We start from the raw sequence: 19,694 nt of genomic DNA on the forward strand, positions 1-19,694 counted from the left end.
CGGCACTGAACAGCACCGACCGACAAGTCTACTTTTGCTGGGCAGACCCCTTTGCTACACTCGGCTGCACCGCCAGGTCGCTTGGGCAGCGGAGCGTTCACTCATCTCCTGCTTCATACAGCTACCTTGCAAGTTTCCTGTAAGTTGGCGCTTTCGCTTTCCTTATACTGTTCCTGTCACATCACTACGTCACGGCAGAGCCACGCTCCAACCGGCTTCCGTATTTTATTCAGGACTGGCACAGCAGATAAAAGAGGTATCCATCCCCGACTCCTAGGCTAGAGCGCCCGGGGGATGTAAAGGTCTTGAATTTGTCCACACGGGGTGCCACTGAGAGCCAAGTAACTGTGTCCCCTTGGGTTCAAGACTATACTGTCTGCTTAGAAGTCCGTCGGAATGACATGGACCTGCGAGGGACAGGAGGGGGAGCTGTTGAAAGCAGCGGGCAGAAGGATGATGCCTTCCAGTGGGAGCCAACTGACGGGTAAGAAGGAGAATACCATCACTACGAGGGTGTGGCTGACGTGCTTGTTGTGAGCCACATGCACATTGAATTTCAACGAAGACATGCTGTATGTGGCATTGAACAATACATTGGAATGAGACACCTACGCGGTGTTGACCGTTCCGAACAGCTGCTACGTTTTCAGATTGGTTATGCCTGACATTTCTATGGTTTTAGTTTGCTTGTGAGTGACATTCTCTAGCCAAATGAATTACACTTTGAGTGACGGTTTCTCGAGAGTAAATCGATTAAATGACTAGTATTTTGGTGCCTCTTAGTTACTTTTCTAGTATTGCATCCAGGCATATAAGACAATAATGAATATACCGCTAAAACAAGCGAGACGTAATGGCGTTTATAGTGCTTGTTACATTATCAGAAGACTGATGCAGATTGGGCTGGGGTACAAACGAATGTAGGCTTCCACTAATAGTGGCGCAGTACACATGAGGCTACACACCCTTTACTAGGATCCGAGGAATAGCCACGAGCGTCGCACCTCCGTTTATTTATGCTCTCGGGCCGCGCCCGGTCCTCGGGATGCAAAAGTGCAACTTTGTATTGTAGAGGCCAGGTGGCACTCTACATCCCTCCCAACTGTTATTTAACAGAGAATGCCTCACTTGTACTCTGTGTATTAGTAGTCTTTCAGTCTCTGGCTAGGTACTAGAATGTGAAGACCATACGTCTGGCTCTAGGTCCTTCCGTTCGGGTCACCAACTTGTGACGGGGCTTTGTTCTGCACCCCACTAGATGATGGCACTGGCCCGCCAGGCATGCGAGTGTTGTCATCACCAGCCCCAGGATTGTAGTCCAATACCAGAGTGTCAGAGCAGTAGTGGTATCCTGTTCCTACTGGCTCTCCCGCTCCGGTGTCTTCTTAACCCAGGACACATAGCGGGCTATGAACAGGTGGCCCCGCTGCACAGTGACAAGGGTTCCTTGTATGCTCACAATCTTCCACACCTTTCTCTCAAACTGTGTTGAAAATTTCCAACATTATTACTGAGTCTTTCAGTCTTCCTCAAGCAGATCAGGAGTTGTTGCTTGCTGAGTCAGACTGGCTTTGTTGTTTGTGTTTCTCCTTTTCTCTTATGTGGATTGGACATCTATTGCTGCGGGCTTCTACTGAGGCTCTGTGGGGATAGTCTTGGGCAGCCTTTGTGTCAGTAGGTCCTCTGGTCCACAGTTTGTCGTGCTATGAGGGTGGGGTGTGCCAGGTCTTCTCCGTTGTCTATGACTATTCGAAGTGCCCTGTTCAGGGTGCGAATGAAGCACTCAACCACTCCATTGGCTTGAGGCCACTTGGGGGTCACCTTACTGTGTCTGATGTTTAGCAGTTGCAGGTATTCTTTGAACTTGTGCCTCTCGAACGGGGGACCATTGTCCGTTTTCACTTTATCCAGGAGTCCAAACAGGGCAAATATGTATGTATGTATGTATGTATGTATGTATAGTGTATTTATAAAGCGCATTCCGGCCTGAGGGCATTGAAGAATATTTTCTCCAGTGCAGGCTCTACGTTGGAGAAAGCCGTAGGCTGAATGATTTCAACCACGGGTACTTATTGTGGCTGCCTATCATCACAACAGTGGCCTGCTCATTTGGTAAGCTCCTGAAGTCCATGGAGACTTGGATCATGGCTTCAGACATGGTTCCCTTGTCACCAAGGCAACCAGCACTGGGTCTCCACTTGTGATTGCACGAGCAACACACTCTCACCTTCTCGTTCACCAGGGTGTCCATGCATGGGAACCACTCCTTGTCTTTCAACCTGGCCTTTGTTTTTACTACTCCCTGGTGGCCTTGGTGAGCCAGCTCAACCACTCTGGCATGGACAGTCTGTGGTATTATGATTTGTCTTCTTCAGAGCAACAGGCCCTCGCTGCTGGTGCTCAACTCATCCCTTACTTGCCAGAGTTGGGTCATCATCCTCTGTTCTGTTGCGTCCAGCTCTTTGGACCCTTCCACGAAATTCTGGCACTGTTTTCTCAGAATCAATCAACCAATCAATCAGAAGAATTTATAGAGCGCGCTACTCACCCGTGAGGGTCTCAAGGCGCTTGAAAAAGGGGGGGGGGGGGGGTTGAGGGGGAGGGTTATAGCCAGGTCTTGAGTTTTTTTCTAAAGACCAGGAGGTCTTTGGTTTTGCGGGGGTTTGTGGGTAGGGAGTTCCAGGTTTTGGGGGGGAAGGTATGAGAATGCCCTGCCTCCTGTGGTGGTTCGTTGGATGTGGGGGACTGTAGCTAGTGCGAGGTCGGCTGATTGGACCTTGCGGATGGGAGTGTGGAAGTTCACTCTTTCGTTGAGGTAGGTCGGGCAGGTGTTGTGGAGGGATTTGTGTGCGTAGATGAGGATCTTGAAAGTGATTTGCTTCTATGGGGAGCCAGTGAAGGGTTTTGAGGTGTGTAGAGATATGTTTGTGGTGAGGGAGGTCCAGGACGAGGCGTGAGGCCATGTTTTGGATTCTTTGGAGTTTGCGTCTGAGTTTGAGTGTGGTGCCGGCATAGAGGATTGATTGATTGATTGATTGAACAAGTCGTCTGCCCCTTCATTTTCCTCAGCTGGTTCCTGCCCTGACTCCCCTTACGGGTGCCGTTCCATATAATCAGCCGGGTTGTTCACTTCTGGGCAGTACAGCACATCATACTGGCTTGTGGTCAGTGATGAGCCTGAATCTTTGCCCACAGAGGTATGGGTGAATATGGCAGAAGGTCCATCTGATGGCCCACTGCTCATGCTCGATTTGCACATATCTTTTTTGTGTCCAAAAGTGCCCTTCTAGCATACAATAACAGGACCTTCATTCTTTTCCTGCAGCAGCACGTCTCCTAGTCCCACTTGGTTCATGCTGGCCACTAGCTCTGTCTGGCGATTTAGATCGAAGTAGGCCATGGTGGCATACGCCAGCAGGGCTGCCTTTACTTGGAAGAAGGCCAAGTCAACTTGGTATCCCCATTCCTACATGGCATCTGCTATTGTCAAGGCTCTCATTGGCTCAGACAAAGTTGCTAAGTTTGGGATAAACCTTCCACATTCGGGGGCCACCCCCAGGAAACTTTGCACTTCGGTGACATTCTATGGGTCAGACGCTAATCTGATGGCTTCCTCCTTCTTTGGGTCAACACGTCACCCGTCTCTTGAGAAGATATACCAGAATAACTCATTGGACTCTGCCTAGAATGAGCACTTCCTGCAGTGTAGAGTCGGCCTGCAATCAGCCAATTGTTGGAGTGTAGCTCTGAGTCTCGTGTGGTGTCCCTCAAGAGTATTGGAAAATATCAGAATATTGTCACTGAAATTGATGACTCCTGCAAGGCTGAAGAGAGTTTCATGGATGGTGTTCTGAATACCTCTGCTGCAAATGATATTCCAAAATTTAATCTCCGATACCGTTGGAGACCCACATGGGTTGCAAAGGTTGTGATGTACTGACTGGCTGGATCTAGTTCTAGCTGATGGGAGCTGGATCTAGTTCTAGCTGATGGGAGCCAGCATTCAAGTCCAACTTGGAAAAACATTGGGCCCTGTTCAGGTCTGCCACAATGCTATCTACTGTAGGTGTGATGGGTTGCTCTCTCTGGATGGTTTTATTCGGCAACCACAAATCCAGACACAGTCTGATGGCATTTGGCTGTTTTGGCTTTGGTGCGATCATCAGTGGTGCTACCCACAAGGTTGGGCCCGTGACCTTCTCGATCACCGCTTCCTTCTCTAATCTGCTGAGCTCCTCTTCTACCAGCAGCCTGAGATGGAATGGGCCCCTCCATTGTCAAACAGCTGTAGGCCTCCAGTCCTTATCAATGTGGTGTTTAATCTTGGTTCGTTTTAGTCGTGTTAGCCCTTCAAACAGTTGGGGGTACTCCATCATTATGGTGGCGGCGTGTGACTCTGTGGACTTGCCGAGCGAAGAAGATGAGTCCCAGATGTTCTGCTGTATGGCAACCCAAAGGCGCACTGGTGTCTCCTTCGGTGATATAAAATCAGGCTTTTGTTGCTCTTCTTTTGCTCACCGCTTCAACTTTGATGATCCCTTTCAAAGGCAATGGCTCTGTGCCACCATATGCCTAAGTAGGTGCTTTTGTTGGTGCCAGCTTGGGGCAAGGTACTAGCCAGTCACACTGAGACAAGTCCATCACATTAACAGAGGCCATACTGTCAATCAAAATGTTGACGAACGTGATGCCTATCTCTGAGGTGCACATTGGAGGGGGGCTCTTTCAGTTGCCTTCTTGTCCCAGAAAGGAGATTGTGAATACTTCACTATCATCCTCATCATCATCATCATCCATATGGGGTCTCTGGCTCTCTGTTGCCTGTGATCCCACCATATCACTATTGACAACCATCTTAGGGTGGACTTTATTTTGCTTTTGTTCTCAGACCAGAGCCCCGTCTATCACTGTGGCACACCTTGGCAACATGGTTGATGTGCTGCATTTGGAGTAGGACCGACCTTGTGCAGAATAGTAGTTAGGCATTCAGTGTTCTAGGCCACAGGTGGCACATTGACCCTCAGCTGGTGTCCTTCTGCCCGGTATGCGGGGTTTGGTTGGACGTGTTTGGATGGCGTCCACTTGCCCTTCACCTTGATGGTGTGGGTCACGCCTGCCTGGGCCATATTTTTTGCTAGGGCCACCTCCATGCCATCGGCTGTAGTGTCAGCCAGGTCATGCAATCTCGTCAATACTAATATGGTCTCCAGGGTGATACCCAGCTGGTGCAGGATGAGCTGGAGGTGAGCTGCTGACTTGCAGCCATGTATGAACTGGACCATGATTTCATATGGCTGGTTCATGTCAGTGCACATCCTTGCCAGCTTCCTGAGCCATGCATAGAATACGTCCACTGATTCATCTGCCTGTTGCCTGGCCTGATGCAGCTTGAATCATTTGTAATCAAGTTTGAGCTGGGGGTCAAATGTCAGTTAAAGGTTGCTACATCAAAATTGTCAACATCTTCTGTGTTGTGCAGGGTCTCAAACATGTTATAGAGTTCTGCCCTGCGGAAGTGAAGCAATAACGATCTTTTGACTATGCAATCTGTCTCTCGGGTGGCATGGAAGTAGTGTTATGGGCAACTAACCCATTGTTGCCATCTTAGTGCAGCAGTCACTGGGTCAATCAATCCACTTAATGGTGGCAGTGCTGTGACTGAAGAGTTGATCGCTGGCATGTGAGATACTTGCTTTGGCTACTGTGCTGGCATGGGAGGAAAACACAGGCATCTACATGTGCTTGCTTGCTGGTGTTGTTGACCCCCTTTGTGGTTTTCGACTTATGGTGTCAATATCTTTCCACTACTGTTGATGATCATGTCAGGTCCCAGTCCACTGGTGGCACTGTATTGCGTTCCTTTAGGTTCTATTCCCCTTTCCCTTCTTTCTCTTTCATTTCGCTTTCTACCTTTTTTATATATACCTTATAAGGTGCCTATTGCATAGTTCACAGTTCTAAGCTAATCAGACATCCTGATTGCACATTTCTTTCCCCTCTGTAACAGGCCTTGTGACTGCGATCCCCTGGGCAGGCCTTACACTAATTACAGCCTACTGGCTCAGTCTAGGGCTTGTCAGGGTGGCCTCCAGCACTCACCTGATGCATGCACGCAGATGTTGAAGTGAGGCCCACGCCTCTGACTCTCACTTGTCGCTTCCGGGGAGTGCTGCTGCCAGTAGGTGGCATCGTATTGGAGGTGTCACCCGCTCTCTTCACCACAGGACCTTCTCTTGTGCGCCAATGAGCCAGGCACTCTGACTCAGGGCATTGTAGAGTAGCACCGGAAGCTGCACAGTGCAGCCAGGGCCTCCTGAAACAATAGCAACACTGTGCAGGAGGGCCACTCGTACTCAGCCACAGGGCACACAGCCATCCTCACCGGCAGTGTATATTGGGCTGGGGCACACAATGCAGGTTGGCCTCAACTAATAGTGGCACAATACACATGGAGGTGCACACACTTTACTAGGATGCGAGTAGTGTTCACGAGCAGTTGCACCTCCATTTATTTATGCCCTTGGGCCACGCCCGGCCCTCAGGATGCAAAAATGCAACATTGTAATGTAGAGGTTGGGTTGCACTCTACAACTGATCACTAAGAATGATTTTGTTGTGAATAATTAGAATGGAAAATGGTTCAGATCTGATCTGGGAAAATTAGACTAAGGATGGAACTCTCAGCGCTCAGAGAGAGGCTAGTTACCTCTTTGCAGCTTGCTGCTGGGCACCACACTGGCAGGATGGCCATGGCAGCTTAATTTGTTTTGTACACAGCCTGCACCCGGCTGAGGTAAATCTTCCCTAGCGCTGCAGCACACAGCAAATCAAAATATGAGGGCTGCTTTTGATAATCTTTTGTCCCGCAGAGGTCCCATAGTGCGTTGTCACTCAGTTAGCAGTAAGTAATGCGTGATTAGTGCATTTCAGTGCAGTAATGTGGAGAGAAGCACTAAAATGCATTTAGTCAAACCACTGCTGCGTGTCACTTAGCAAGGCTGTGTGCGAGAGATATAAAACAAGTAATAATCGGTGGGATGCTCTAATTATTTAAAACAGAGAGTTAAATTCCAAAGTATTTTTGCTCTGAGTGCCCTTATGGGCATTGACCAGCATATGCATATATTCTATGATACTGCTGCAATAGGAACAGTGAAGGGCGAGCTGCAAGACCAGTTTCCTCTGAAAGGTAAAAGATTCAACCTTATTGTGCATTATTAGTGAAGTACAGATAGTGCTCTGGAGCACAATAAGTGTCAGACTAATCACTGTAGGCCTCACAAGGGGTGCAGAAAGCACTACATAAATACCATTTTAATTCAGATTGTTTCTAGGGTGTCTGAACATCCACTGCAGGGGAACCAAAGAAAAACATGTAGCAGTGTCCTCACCCCAAAGAACTCCCAACCGAATCCTACCAATAGGAAAAAAACAGTAACTTTCTTTGGGGGGGAATGAAGAGATGCCTCAGACATTAGGGATATGGGTGATAATCAGTGCAATAGCTTGGAATTAAAAAGGTGACACAAGGAACAATATCACCATATGACTTCACCACATCTAAAATCGAGTCGCCATTAATCTTGTTACCCACTTAGAAATCCCCAACTCCATTCACAGACACTTGCCTCCCTTTTCTTTGTAATGCTGGACCAAGTGTGTAGACAAATGTTGGGACCACTCGCAATTCACTAACAATAACCATTACCTCCATGTATTCCTCTCTCCCCCTAATTATATGCTTATCCTTTATATTAGGAAAGTATAGGGTTTGTTACATCCCTCAAGGTTTAAAGTCACCCAATGTCAAAAGATAATGTATGTATAGTAGTAAGTGCTTCAGCAGTAAAGGACACACCACCATGCGCAACAAGAATTACAGGACCAGCTTACAATTTTCGAGTGGGACCATCTACCTGGCACTCGTATGGTAAGTCGTAATGTGGACTAATTACATAAAATTGCTTGAAAACATAGTTAATTGGGAAGCAGTGTCTTTGTTGCCTGGTGCTTTCTTTATACGCAACACTTCTCTACAGCTAGACAACTGAGACGTTTGTGCCACCTTTGTATCTCTTCAAAATAACCACCTCATATGACAGGACCCTGGAAATGGTCTTGCAGAAACACTCCTCATTCCCTCATTTCCTCTTTGCTTTGTGGGTGGATCGCTCCACTCCTGGCTGAGCTGCTCTGCACTGACGATTATGGTTACGCTGCAGATGCATGCTAGCAATCTCCTTGTCGGGCCCCTGCCATGCACAGTGTTGTCATTTCTAATGTTGCAGTAATGTTATTAAAGAGGTAATTGAAGGTGTCATTGGTGATATAATATGCAAGGTAATTAGCAGTGCATGGCAAGGGTGTAAGTTAAAGATACTTTAGGGCACAGGTTATAGTTAAATGAGATAACTAAAACTAGTGAATTTCAGTGGTTTTGTTAGTTTAAAATGGTATGTTTTAAATTACATTTTCATCTACCTTTACCGTCCCTATAACTTTGTTTTTTTCAATGAATTTTTAAGGTTTTTTTTAATTTAAGGTAAGATATTATTACAATTTCTAACTATAAAGTAACTGTAACCTTCATTTTATTTTAGTGTTATTTCGAAGTATTTTTAACGTAAGTAAGATGTCAATTGCCATGTGCGGCATGCGGTTGAGCACTGTGCCCAACCCTCCATGGGCACCCAACCGGCTGTGCCCAGCATGGGGATGGCGCAGGTCCTGGTCTGTATCCAGGCCCTGCACCTCATGGGCAATAAACTGTGTCATTTTAAGTAAGGTAGACCTACTGGCTTTGTCAAAGGGTCAACACACTAAAATATAAAAAAAACAGCGGGCCTATTCACTTTATCAGTTTGTCAGCAGATCAATATATAAAGAGCAGACCTGTTGTGTCTTTGTCAACTCACCACTAACTACAACAAAATGTATATTTTGTAAATTCACACATTGCAATGTTTAATGAGTGATTGTCGCAACATGTTTTCAATGAAGCATTTTTAAACAAAAGTTTTAGGCATGCATTTGAGTATTCTGAAGCAATTTAGATCGTAAGTTACATTCATAAAACCAACCACAAGAAGGCCCTGCACTTCAGCAGCAGAACATGCTACTCCAGCTTAGAGTGCTTTAAAAAAACATATGTAAGCTCCTCTGGGGTCATGGATTCAAAAACCCAGTAGACTGACTGGATTTTTTTAGTGTCACGGGGGGAGGGGAGGAGAGGGTGCTGTGCTTCTGAATCCCCCCAGAACATTACAAAAAATGCTTGGTGATGACACTTGCTGCAGCGCTACAGAATCCTAGCTATTACTTAAACTGAATAGCGGATTCTACGCTAGAGGTCAATGGACCGACACAACATAGGAATGAGAGGATGTCATCAATGTGGAATGGAACCATCAACAATAATTATTATGATCAAAGATCTTAAACTTCCAGCAATAACAACACCAGTTTATTAAGAATTATAAAAACATTTCCCTAGATTAACAATGCTAATGTCACGAAAATAACTCTTAAACACAAATGGTAAGCATATAGAATTAATAGTGGTTTATTAGAACGTTTTATATATCTATGTTTAATCAAAACAATCAAACAAATAATCTCCTAAAGCATTACACTTGTTTATAGCACCAGAATTGGTAACAACGGCGAAGTATGTCTTAGTACAACGTTCAAAAGATGTCAATATAAATCTTGAACATTCTAAGTTAATACCCTCACTAACCACAAATTAGCATCAACATGTTGGGCTTCATGTAAAAAGATTTTAGAAATACACATTTAGGAAAAATCACTTTAACTTGGGTTATTATAAAAACATTATTAGTATGCAGCAATCAAATGATAAGTTCTAGCTGGTACCTGCAAAGCAAAAGAGACACATATAACATTACAATATCATACGTTACCCTAATCGATAACAACATGCCGAATACTTCAGCAAGGGTACACCATCAGGTATGTCTTCAGAAGAATCGGGCCTAACACCAGCTAAACCCACACTGCTAATACGACTCCAACCATCAGCAGGAACTCTGGAATCTAACGACTTCAATCTGTCTAACTAAAATCCTGCCTAAAGAAAAATCCTACTCAAATTGTTACACTAATCTTCAAAAAGATTATGACTGGTCAGTTCATGGAGTGGTTACATTTCAGCCAATAGAAATTTTAATTGATAACCTAAAATACGACGTCACATTAACTAAAATATTTTCTCAACAGTAACTTTTCCTCTTCGGTCTTGTCTGTAGCTCCATTGTTCCATTTTGTCTAAACTTCTTTTCTCAGGAAGAAACTTTCTCAATTGCTACATCCACTTCCATCCTCGAGGAAGAAACCATGTCTAAGTAACATTCTCAAACAATAGAACAGTCAACTTATTCAAGAATTCAGTTAAACATGACCTTGTAAGACATAATGCAGCAACCCACTAGGGGTAGCTGCGGACACATTTAATAGAGCATTGAATAGACTTTTATGTAAGTATTGAATTATGGAAAATAACTACAACATTTAATTAGAATTTTACTCAGATAAGAACAGAAAATTAACTGTGGTGACCGTTTTCAAATGTCACCCATTTTTACATGTTAATTCAACGTATAATTAATATGCTAAAATCATCAATAAACATGTTAGAAAATTCACACACTCACACACTGTCCCTTTTAGGGGCACCACCAGAATCATAAAGATTTCAAAGCCCTCATGAGGCTTTATGGGGCGCTCCTTGCTGGAGCAGTGAAAAATAAGTGTCTTCTGCCACTCATTTCTTATTATTTTTCCCCTTTTTAATTTTTTTTGGGGTGCCTTGATGTATACCTGGGGCACTCATATGCGTTTAATTTGCTGGAGGCCATGGGGGGCACCCGTGGACGCTGCCTGTTCCGCTGGCAGAAGGCAGACGATTTTTCTTTTGTAGTGGGTGCCCCGGGGCCCACCTGGGGCACCCATTTGCCTTTAGTTTTCTGGGGGCCCATACCGGGGCCCCAGCGAGTGCCAATTGTTGTACTGGGGGGGGGGGGGGGTATGGTTAGTAACTTTGCTCCGACTGAGGCAGAATCAGAATTTGTCTCTGCTCCCACTTGTACAGGAGCAAAGTTGTGTTCTGCCTGGGAGAGTGCGGGCAGGGTATTACTGCATTGGTATTACTGCACTCTCCCAGACAGGGAACGGGTCCCTGGCATACTGCTCATGTCTGACCCCGGGGATGGGGTCCCCTGGGGATGATATGTGGTTTGGGAGAGGGGGGGTGCACACATCCTCCCCAAAAACTTAATTCTTGGCCCAGCTCGGGGAGGGGACCTCATACTCTCGCCCCTAAATGTAATACATGGACCCTGGGGATGGGTCCTTAGGCCCTCTCCTAATTAACACGATTTGCACTGAAGGATGGGGTGCCCAGGGCCTATATAAGGCTCGGGAGAAGGCCTCATGCCACTCTAACCCCATAAATATGAAAATGGCCACCCCCGGGCCCTGACCCACCCGGGTGGGGGCTGAAATTAAAAAATCACGGGTGGACATGTTTTTTTTCTGTGGCCACAGATCCTCATAGGATCGACAGAGCCAAAAAACTTTATGGCACTGGTGGGGATGGGGGGTAGGGAGTATCCCTCTGGGCCCCACCCTCCCACCAGGCCTAGAAGTGCAGGGTGTTCCCACCCTGCCCCTAGTTTTTTTTTTTTTTAAACGAGTCATGTAGTTCTACTCTTTCTGCAGCAAAAGTCAGGGTAGGGGTCCCACACCCTGGAAACATGTGAACACCAGGTGCCAGATAGACCTCTCAGTAACTGAGAGGCATGAACTTTGGACTGTTGTTATGTTTTTATAGGGGTGACGGTGATGATGTCTGTTTTTGGTACTCAGGTGATTTCTTTAAAGAGCTTTTGAGACCGCGGAATAACAAAACTACTGCATTGTATTTCCTTTATTGAAAGAGAGAAATGGAATGCTTTATATGGATTTCATAGAAAGGCAGACTACGGCCAGTGATTTAACACAGTTTTATTCAGTTTGGATTAGCACTGTAGAATCGTGAACTAGATTTACATTACGCCGGTTTCACATTATGCACTGCACGACGTGTTTTCCTCGAGCTTTATATGCTATGCCTGGGTGAGCATTCTGTAGGACAGTGGTCGTGGGCAGGTTATTTGGTGTGTGACCATACTGTCTGCTTAGCTTATTATTTGCATAATACACAAAGCGCACAACTATTACCTGATATTTGAATTCAACAGGGCTTTGTAGGAGCATCCTGTTTCTAAGGGTTGTGTCCGATGGGACCGTCTTTAGGTGCCGAAAACATAGGCCCGTATTTATACTCCGTTTGCGCCGAATTAGCGTCGTTTTTTTCAACGCAAATTCGGCGCAAAACTAACGCCATATTTATACTTTGGCGTTAGACGCGTCTAGCGCCAAAGTATGGGCAAAGAGCGTCATTTTTTAGCGTGAACGCCTTCCTTGCGTTAATGAGATGCAAGGAAGGCGTTCCCGTCTAAAAAAATGACGGCGACGCAAATGCGTCGTATTTATACTCCCGGGCAAAAATCACGCCCGGGAGGTGGCGGGTCAAAAAACCCCGCATTTGCGCCACTTTTTAACGCCTGGGTCAGGGTAGGCGTTAAGGGGCCTGTGGGCTCAAAATGAGCCCACAGGTGCCCTCCCCTGCCCCCAGGGACCCCCCCTGCCACCCCTGCCCACCCCAGGAGGACACCCAAGGATGGAGGGACCCACCCCAGGGACATTCAGGTAAGTTCACGTAAGTATAATTTTTTATATTTTTCAATTTTTTTTGGGTGGCATAGGGGGGCCTTATTTGTGCCCCCCTACATGCCACTATGCCCAATGACCATGCCCAGGGGACATAAGTCCCCTGGGCATGGCCATTGGGCAAGGGGGCATGACTCCTGTGTTTACTAAGACAGGAGTCATTTAAATGGCGTCTGGGCGTCGAAAAAATGGCGCAAATCGGGTTAAGACGATTTTTTAGCGTCAACCCGACTTGCGCCATTTTAAGACGCCCTAGCGCCATTTTCCCCCTATGCCGGCGCTGCCTGGTCTACGTGTTTTTTTTCCACGCACACCAGGCAGCGCCGGTCTGCTGGCGCCGGCTAACGCCATTCCATAAATACGGCGCCCGCATGGCGCTTCGGAATGGCGTTAGACGGCGCTAATTTTTTTTACGCTAAACTGCGTTAGCGCAGTTTAGCGTCAAAAAGTATAAATATGGGCCATAGTTTGTAGCATAGGGTGCCCTTTGCTGTGGGCCATTAGTACCCTGGCACCGCACCGGACTGGGGCCTAGTTCCAGCCTAATAGTTCTCTATTGTTTGCTACCTGGCAAGCCTATTTTCTAGTCACGAAGGGCCGTATTTATACTCCGTTTGCGCCGAATTTGCGTCGTTTTTTTTGACGCAAATTCGACGCTAAACTAACGCCAACTAACGCCATATTTATACTATGGCGTTAGAGGCGAATAGCGCCAAAGTTCCCGGAATGTGCGTCATTTTTTAGCGTGAACCCCTTCCTTGCGTTAATGATATGCAAGGGAGGCGTTCCCGTCTAAAAAATGACTCCCAGGCCTTTACGTGGTATTTATACTCCCGGGCAAAAGAGACGCCCGGGAGTGGGCGTGGCTAAAAACGGCGCATTTGCGCCGCTTTTTAACGCCTGGGTCAGGCATGGCGTTAAGGGACAAGTGGGCTCAAAATGAGCCCAGAGTGCCCTCCCCTGCCCCCAGGGACCCCCCCTGCCACCCTTGCCCACCTCAGGAGGACACCCAAGGCTGGAGGGACCCACCCCAGGGACATTCAGGTAAGTATTTTTTTATTTTTTTTAAATAATTTTTTTTGGCATAGGGGGGCCTGATTTGTGCCCCCCTACATGCCACTATGCCCAATGACCATGCCCAGGGGACAGAAGGGCATGGCCATTGGGCAAGGGGGCATGACTCCTATCTTTACAATGATAGGAGTCATGTTGATGGGGGATGGGCGTCGAAAATAAATGGCGCAAGTCGGGTTACGACGATTTTTTCGACGTAACCTGACTTGCCCCATTTTAAGACGCCCATGCGCCATTTTCCCCCTACGCCGGCGCTGCCTGGTGTACGTGGTTTTTCTCGCGCACACCAGGCAGCGCCGGTCTGCTTGCGCCGGCTAACGCCATTCAATAAATACGGCGCCCGCATGGCGCTTCAGAATGGCGTTAGCCGGCGCAAAACTTTTTGACGCTAAACTGCGTTAGCGCAGTTTAGCGTCAAAAAGTATAAATATGGGCCGAAGAACGTACCACTGGAGGTATTTTATGTATAATTTCACTTTCAATCGTTTGTCTTCTGACATTCCACAAAGTCTTCTATTGTTCATACTGAGGGACCTTAATGTCATACCATGCCCCGGCAGTCCTCAGCCTAAGGCCTCGATTACCCTTGCTCTGGTGAGGTGTACGTTATTTATTGCACTCAATAAAATCCGATACTGGCGTTTGGAATTTATTGGGTGCGAAAAGTAGCATCCATTACGAGTTTTACCCAAACATGAATCTTGTAGCTTTTGAAGCTTTCTACAGCAAAATCTGCATGTTTTAGGATTTACCGGGTCTCTTTTCGCCCAGGTTTGGCAGGTTTGGGGTCCAAACGCTTCATGGGCACGGAATTTGTTTTACCTGTCGCTATCGGGTATTCTAAACGCCGCACTGCTTCTAACTGCGACCTCTAGGCAAACGTATTTGCGCAGAGATCGTAAAAGACCAGGGCACTCGTAATCAAGGCCTCGCAGTATGATAGTGTAATTTTCCAGATGTTCTGATTATTTCACAGTTCTGTCTATTGTCTTTCAGCAAGATCGCTATTATTAATATTGCAGGACCGACACAGCAGTCTTACAAAAATAAACATACCATGTTAATTTCATTACAAAAATCAGCCATTACTAATGTTGAAACTTGGCTCCTGGGGGTCCCATGTTATGCAGATTTGTAGAGCACTCTATCACCCGGATGGGTATTCTAGCGCGGAGCAGGTGTGAGTCTATGTAAACCTTGGGCCTAGGGGGACTACTAGAAAAATCCAGGTCTTCAGCTTCTTGAGGAATTCAAGGAGTGAGGAGGAGGCTCTTATGTGTAGTGGCATTCAGAAGTTACTGGGCTCCAAAAATAACAGTTGGAGTCACATGTCACTGGTGCCATCGGAGCACAGAAGTATTAGCCCCCTGCTGGGTACCCCAGTATTACCTTTTAGCACTTGACTCTCTCAGGTAACGAGAAACCACAGTTTAGGGTTTACTCAAGGAGATATAAATTTAGATGCTCAGAATACAGTTAACACAGACATATATCTCAATACCGTTACCACTTCAGTGAGTGCTTTACTTAAGTGCATTACTTTGTAAAAACAAAGGACCATATTTATACTTTTTGACGCAAACCTGCGCTAGCGCAGATTTGCATCAAAAAGTTTAATGCCGGCTACCGCCATTCCAACGTGCCAGCCTGGCGTCATATTTAATGAATGACAGTAGCCGGCTCTGCAGCCTGGTTAGCGTCAAAATAATTGACGCTAACCGGGCAGCGGAGGCGTAGGGAAGGGGTTTGTGCATCAAAGAATGGTGCAAGTCAGGTTAGAGTCAAAAACCTGACTAGTATCATTTTTTGACACACAACCCCCATGGAAATGACTTCTGTCTTAGCAAAGGCAGAAATCATGCCCCCCTGACTAATGGCCATGCCCAGGGGACTTCTGTCCCCTGGGCATGGCCATTGGGCACAGTGGCATGTAGGGGGGCCCAAGTTAGGCCCCCCATGCCACTTAAAAAAAAAAATACTTACCTCTACTTACCTGTACTTACCGTAAATGGGTCCCCCATCCATGGGTGTCCTCCAGGGGTGGGCGAGGGTGGCAGGGGGTGTCCCTGGGTAAAGGGAAGGGCACCTGTGGACTGCTTCCATGGTCATAGACCATGGAAATGAGCCCACAGGTCCTCTAATGCCTGCCCTGACCCAGGTGTTAAAAAAATGACTCTAAACAGGCTTAGATCAATTTTTTAAGGCCCTTCTCCTCCTGTGCGTCATTTTTGCACAGGAGTATAAACAAGGCGCAAATGCCTTTGAGTCATCTTTTGCCTGGAAACGCCTACCTTGCATCTCATTGATGCAAGGTAGGTTTCCACTGTAACAAAATGACTCTAACTCCATAAATTTGGCGCTAGACGGGTCTAGGGCCAAAGGATAAATATGGAGTTAGGTTTACGCCGGATTTGCGTCAAAAGAAATGACACAAATCCGGCGTAAACAGAGTATATATATATGGGCCAAAGTACCTCAACACACATATGAAAAAGTTACTTTACAGAAAATTATGATAAAACCAAGGGCCATATGTTCAAAAGTATTTTTGTGGTCGCAAAAGGCTGGATTCGCAGAATTGGTGTGTTTCTCACCACAAAAATGCTTTTTTATATGTACAAAAACAAAATGCGATTAGGTAATGTTACCAAATCGCAAATTGTGTTTAGCAATTTGATATTTGGAAAAGGCATGTTTAGATCATCCCTTTCAAAAACTGAATTGCGGTGGTATGTGTGAATGTTTTGTGACAGAATTAAGGTCCTGAAATGTTTATTTTTTACTGACACCTCAAGGGTGCGGGTAACCAAGAGCATATAGGAAAGGGTCCCCACAGGACCCCTTTCCCTCTGTTAATGTTGAAACAAGTATTTTCTTAAGAGCAGGAAGTGCTCCAAGGGACCACTGCCTACTCCTTAAAAATGAAACTTACATTTTTCATTATATTTTTGAAAAGCGTTTAAAAATAAGATTGCTTTATTAAAAAGCAATCACAGACATGATGCCCTGCTGAACCCAGCAGGCCACCATCCTTGTGATGGCTGCATTTCCTGATGGGTCGCAAACTGTGAGCAACTGCATTAATATTCATGAGGCACGTCGATTTACAACACACTAGGAATGGTTTGTTGAATCTTGTTTGTTTTTGTACATTAGGAATTGTGATTTTCTAATGGTGATTTCGTAACAATTGCAATTATGACATCACACCCCAACATTCTGTACATAAGGTTCCAAGCCTTTTAAGCCCTTTCTTTGCCACAGATAGGACTACAAATGGTATTGTAGCACACAGACGCTTTACTCCATAAAAAGGCTTAACATGGCCCACCTGCTTTCACTTGCATCAGTGGACCTGGATGTCTCCAGACTGAGAGAAAGCTAGACAGGAACAGAGTGCTCATTCTGGAACACAATCATTTCTGCTTTGAGCAGATCCACCTTGGATTTTGAAAACATATTGGAACAATAAACTCATCAATGGGACCAGTATTTAAGTTTGGGCTGATCAGACAATTACCCTGCAGCTTTTGGTATATGGGGGCTGCTTCACTTCCAGAGCCTCATGAACACTCCATGATCAGCAGTGGTCATGAACCTCTGTGGCTTCCACTGGGTCAGTTTTAGTTGGTCAATTACAATATGCATCCATTTTTGAAAATTGGCCAGTTCCTTCAGATGGGCTGATGAGGAAGGGGCGAGGCGTAGAGAGGTCTATGGCAGAGACACTGTGGGTACTTCAAAGGCCTTGGTGGGCTAGCACCACACTGAAAGCAGCTACTCTACTAGAGGCAGGTTGACATAGGAATTTGAACATGGAAGCTCCTAGGTCAGAAATAGACCCTGGGCAAACTAACAAAAAAGCAACCACCATAGTCCGGAGGAAATCAAATGACACATCCGAGTTGAACCGTGACAAAACTTCCATGTTTGCAAAATTTTCCATAGGATCTTTCTGTGTTTTAACACAATTGAAAATGGGTTGAAAGTCTTTCAGCAGGGTTTGAGAAGAGGATGGTGCATATGTTGCTGCCTAAAGGTCATAAATTGAAGATGCATGTGATCTATTTAGCTAACTCTCTACTTATCATTTGATTGTGAGAAAGAAGCCTCCTCTGATGTCAGGAATGGTGCTGACATCATGCTAAGATCTTGTACCCTTGGTATTTTTGAATATTTTTCCTCAAAGAATTCTAAAAGATAGCTTTGTTCCAGGAAGTACAGAAGATCAGTTTTATCTATCTCTTTCCACCCTTTAACATACATGCACTATATTACACAATGAATTAGGAGGTCATCTGCTGTAGGAGGTTTATATTTGGAGGAATAATCATCCTCTTGCTGCTCCTTCAGTTGAAAACCTAACATATCCCTTATGTGCTTCAACTCATATTGTAGTTTTGTACCCTGCACATATCATCCCCTAGGCCTGAACTTAGAGTCATCTTCTTCAGCTTGAAGAGATTTACGCCTTTTTTGCTAGAGTCTGCAACACTGCAGCGCTTACCCCTTTGTCATGGCCGGTAAGTCAGCTCTGCAAACTATGACAATCTCTTCCTCAGCTACATTGGCTGCTGCTGAATTGCTTGCCAATGGATCCATTGTGATTATTCAGTTGCACCAGAGCAGTGACTTATATTTAAGTACGTTTCTTAGCAACCGGGTCTCATCTCAGGAGTCCTTGATGCTAAAACTACTGAGTGCACACCTACTTCTAGGTGTATGCTCCCTAGAGCACTATGAAGTAGCGAATCCAAGTAACTGCTCATCGGCACAGAAGCGAGCGCTTGTTTTGTTCCCCATCCCAACTAGAGCACCTGAGTGGGGAGCGTGTTATGAACTGTATGCACTGAGCCTCCAGCCACTTTTCTGGGGAAGCCGTTCCGTATATTCATGCAAATCCCTCAGGTAACGCCTGTCTGGAGGACAGAAGGAAAAACAGGATGTGTGAATGGAGGGAGGTGTCTTAATGCACAGTGGGTTGCCTTTGTTATTAAGGATAGAGATAAAAGAAAGCTTGGGAGCGTTCTCGGCCAGGAGCCTGGATGGTCTCACAGTAATTGCTATTACGTGGAGGCCTACATCTAGGGCTAATGAGGGCTGTGTAGGAAAGTACCATATGTCTTTACATGTTACCCCCAATTTCTGCCTGTTTGTCAGTGTGTTTTGTCTGTCTCACTGGGATCCTGCTAGCCGGGACCCCTGTGCTCATAGTTTGTGGCCTATATGTGTTGTCTGTATGCTTGACTGTGTCACTGAAGTTCTGCTAACCAGAACTCCAGTGCTTGTGCTCTGTCTACTTTCAGAATTTGTCACTACAGTTTAGTGACTCCATATTCCAATTCTGATTGGCACACTGGGCCCCCCTTATAAGTCCCTTGTATATGGTACCTAGGTACCCAGGGTATTGGTGTTCCAGGAGATCTTCATGAGCTGCAGCATTTCTTTTGCCACCCATAAGGAGCTCATACTAACCTTTCTTCAGGACTGCCACTGCAGCCTGAGTGAAATAGTGCACACACTATTCACAGCCATTTGACACTGCACTAAGTAACTTATAAGTCACCTGTATGTCTAACCTTCATTTACTGAAGACTAGATGAAAAGTTACTGTGTGTGAGGGCACCCTTGCACTAGCAAAGGTGCCCCCACTTTGTCCAGGGCCAATTCCCTGGACTTCGTGAGTGCGGGGATACCATTATAAGCGTGTGCTACATATATGTAAATACATATATGTAACTCTGAATATGGCCATGTGAGCTGTCTAAGATCATGGACTTTACCCCCCAATCCAAATCTGGTATTGGGGGGCCAATCCCATGCACCTT

General features: G+C 45.9%; 1 protein-coding gene across 1 annotated transcript in view; it reads left to right on the plus strand.

Annotated features, from left to right (window-relative positions):
* The first annotated feature begins 222 nt into the window (after positions 1-222).
* LOC138290008 (NACHT, LRR and PYD domains-containing protein 12-like) overlaps positions 223-19,694 on the plus strand; it is a 436,570-nt gene continuing 417,098 nt past the window's right edge. The window contains exon 1 of the mRNA XM_069230213.1: positions 223-484. Within this exon, the coding sequence (XP_069086314.1) occupies positions 402-484 (83 nt within the window). The 5' untranslated portion in view covers positions 223-401. The remainder of the gene's footprint in view (positions 485-19,694) is intronic.

The sequence above is a fragment of the Pleurodeles waltl genome, chromosome 1_1 (genome assembly GCF_031143425.1).
Source record: "Pleurodeles waltl isolate 20211129_DDA chromosome 1_1, aPleWal1.hap1.20221129, whole genome shotgun sequence".
Taxonomy (NCBI): Eukaryota; Metazoa; Chordata; class Amphibia; order Caudata; family Salamandridae; genus Pleurodeles; species Pleurodeles waltl.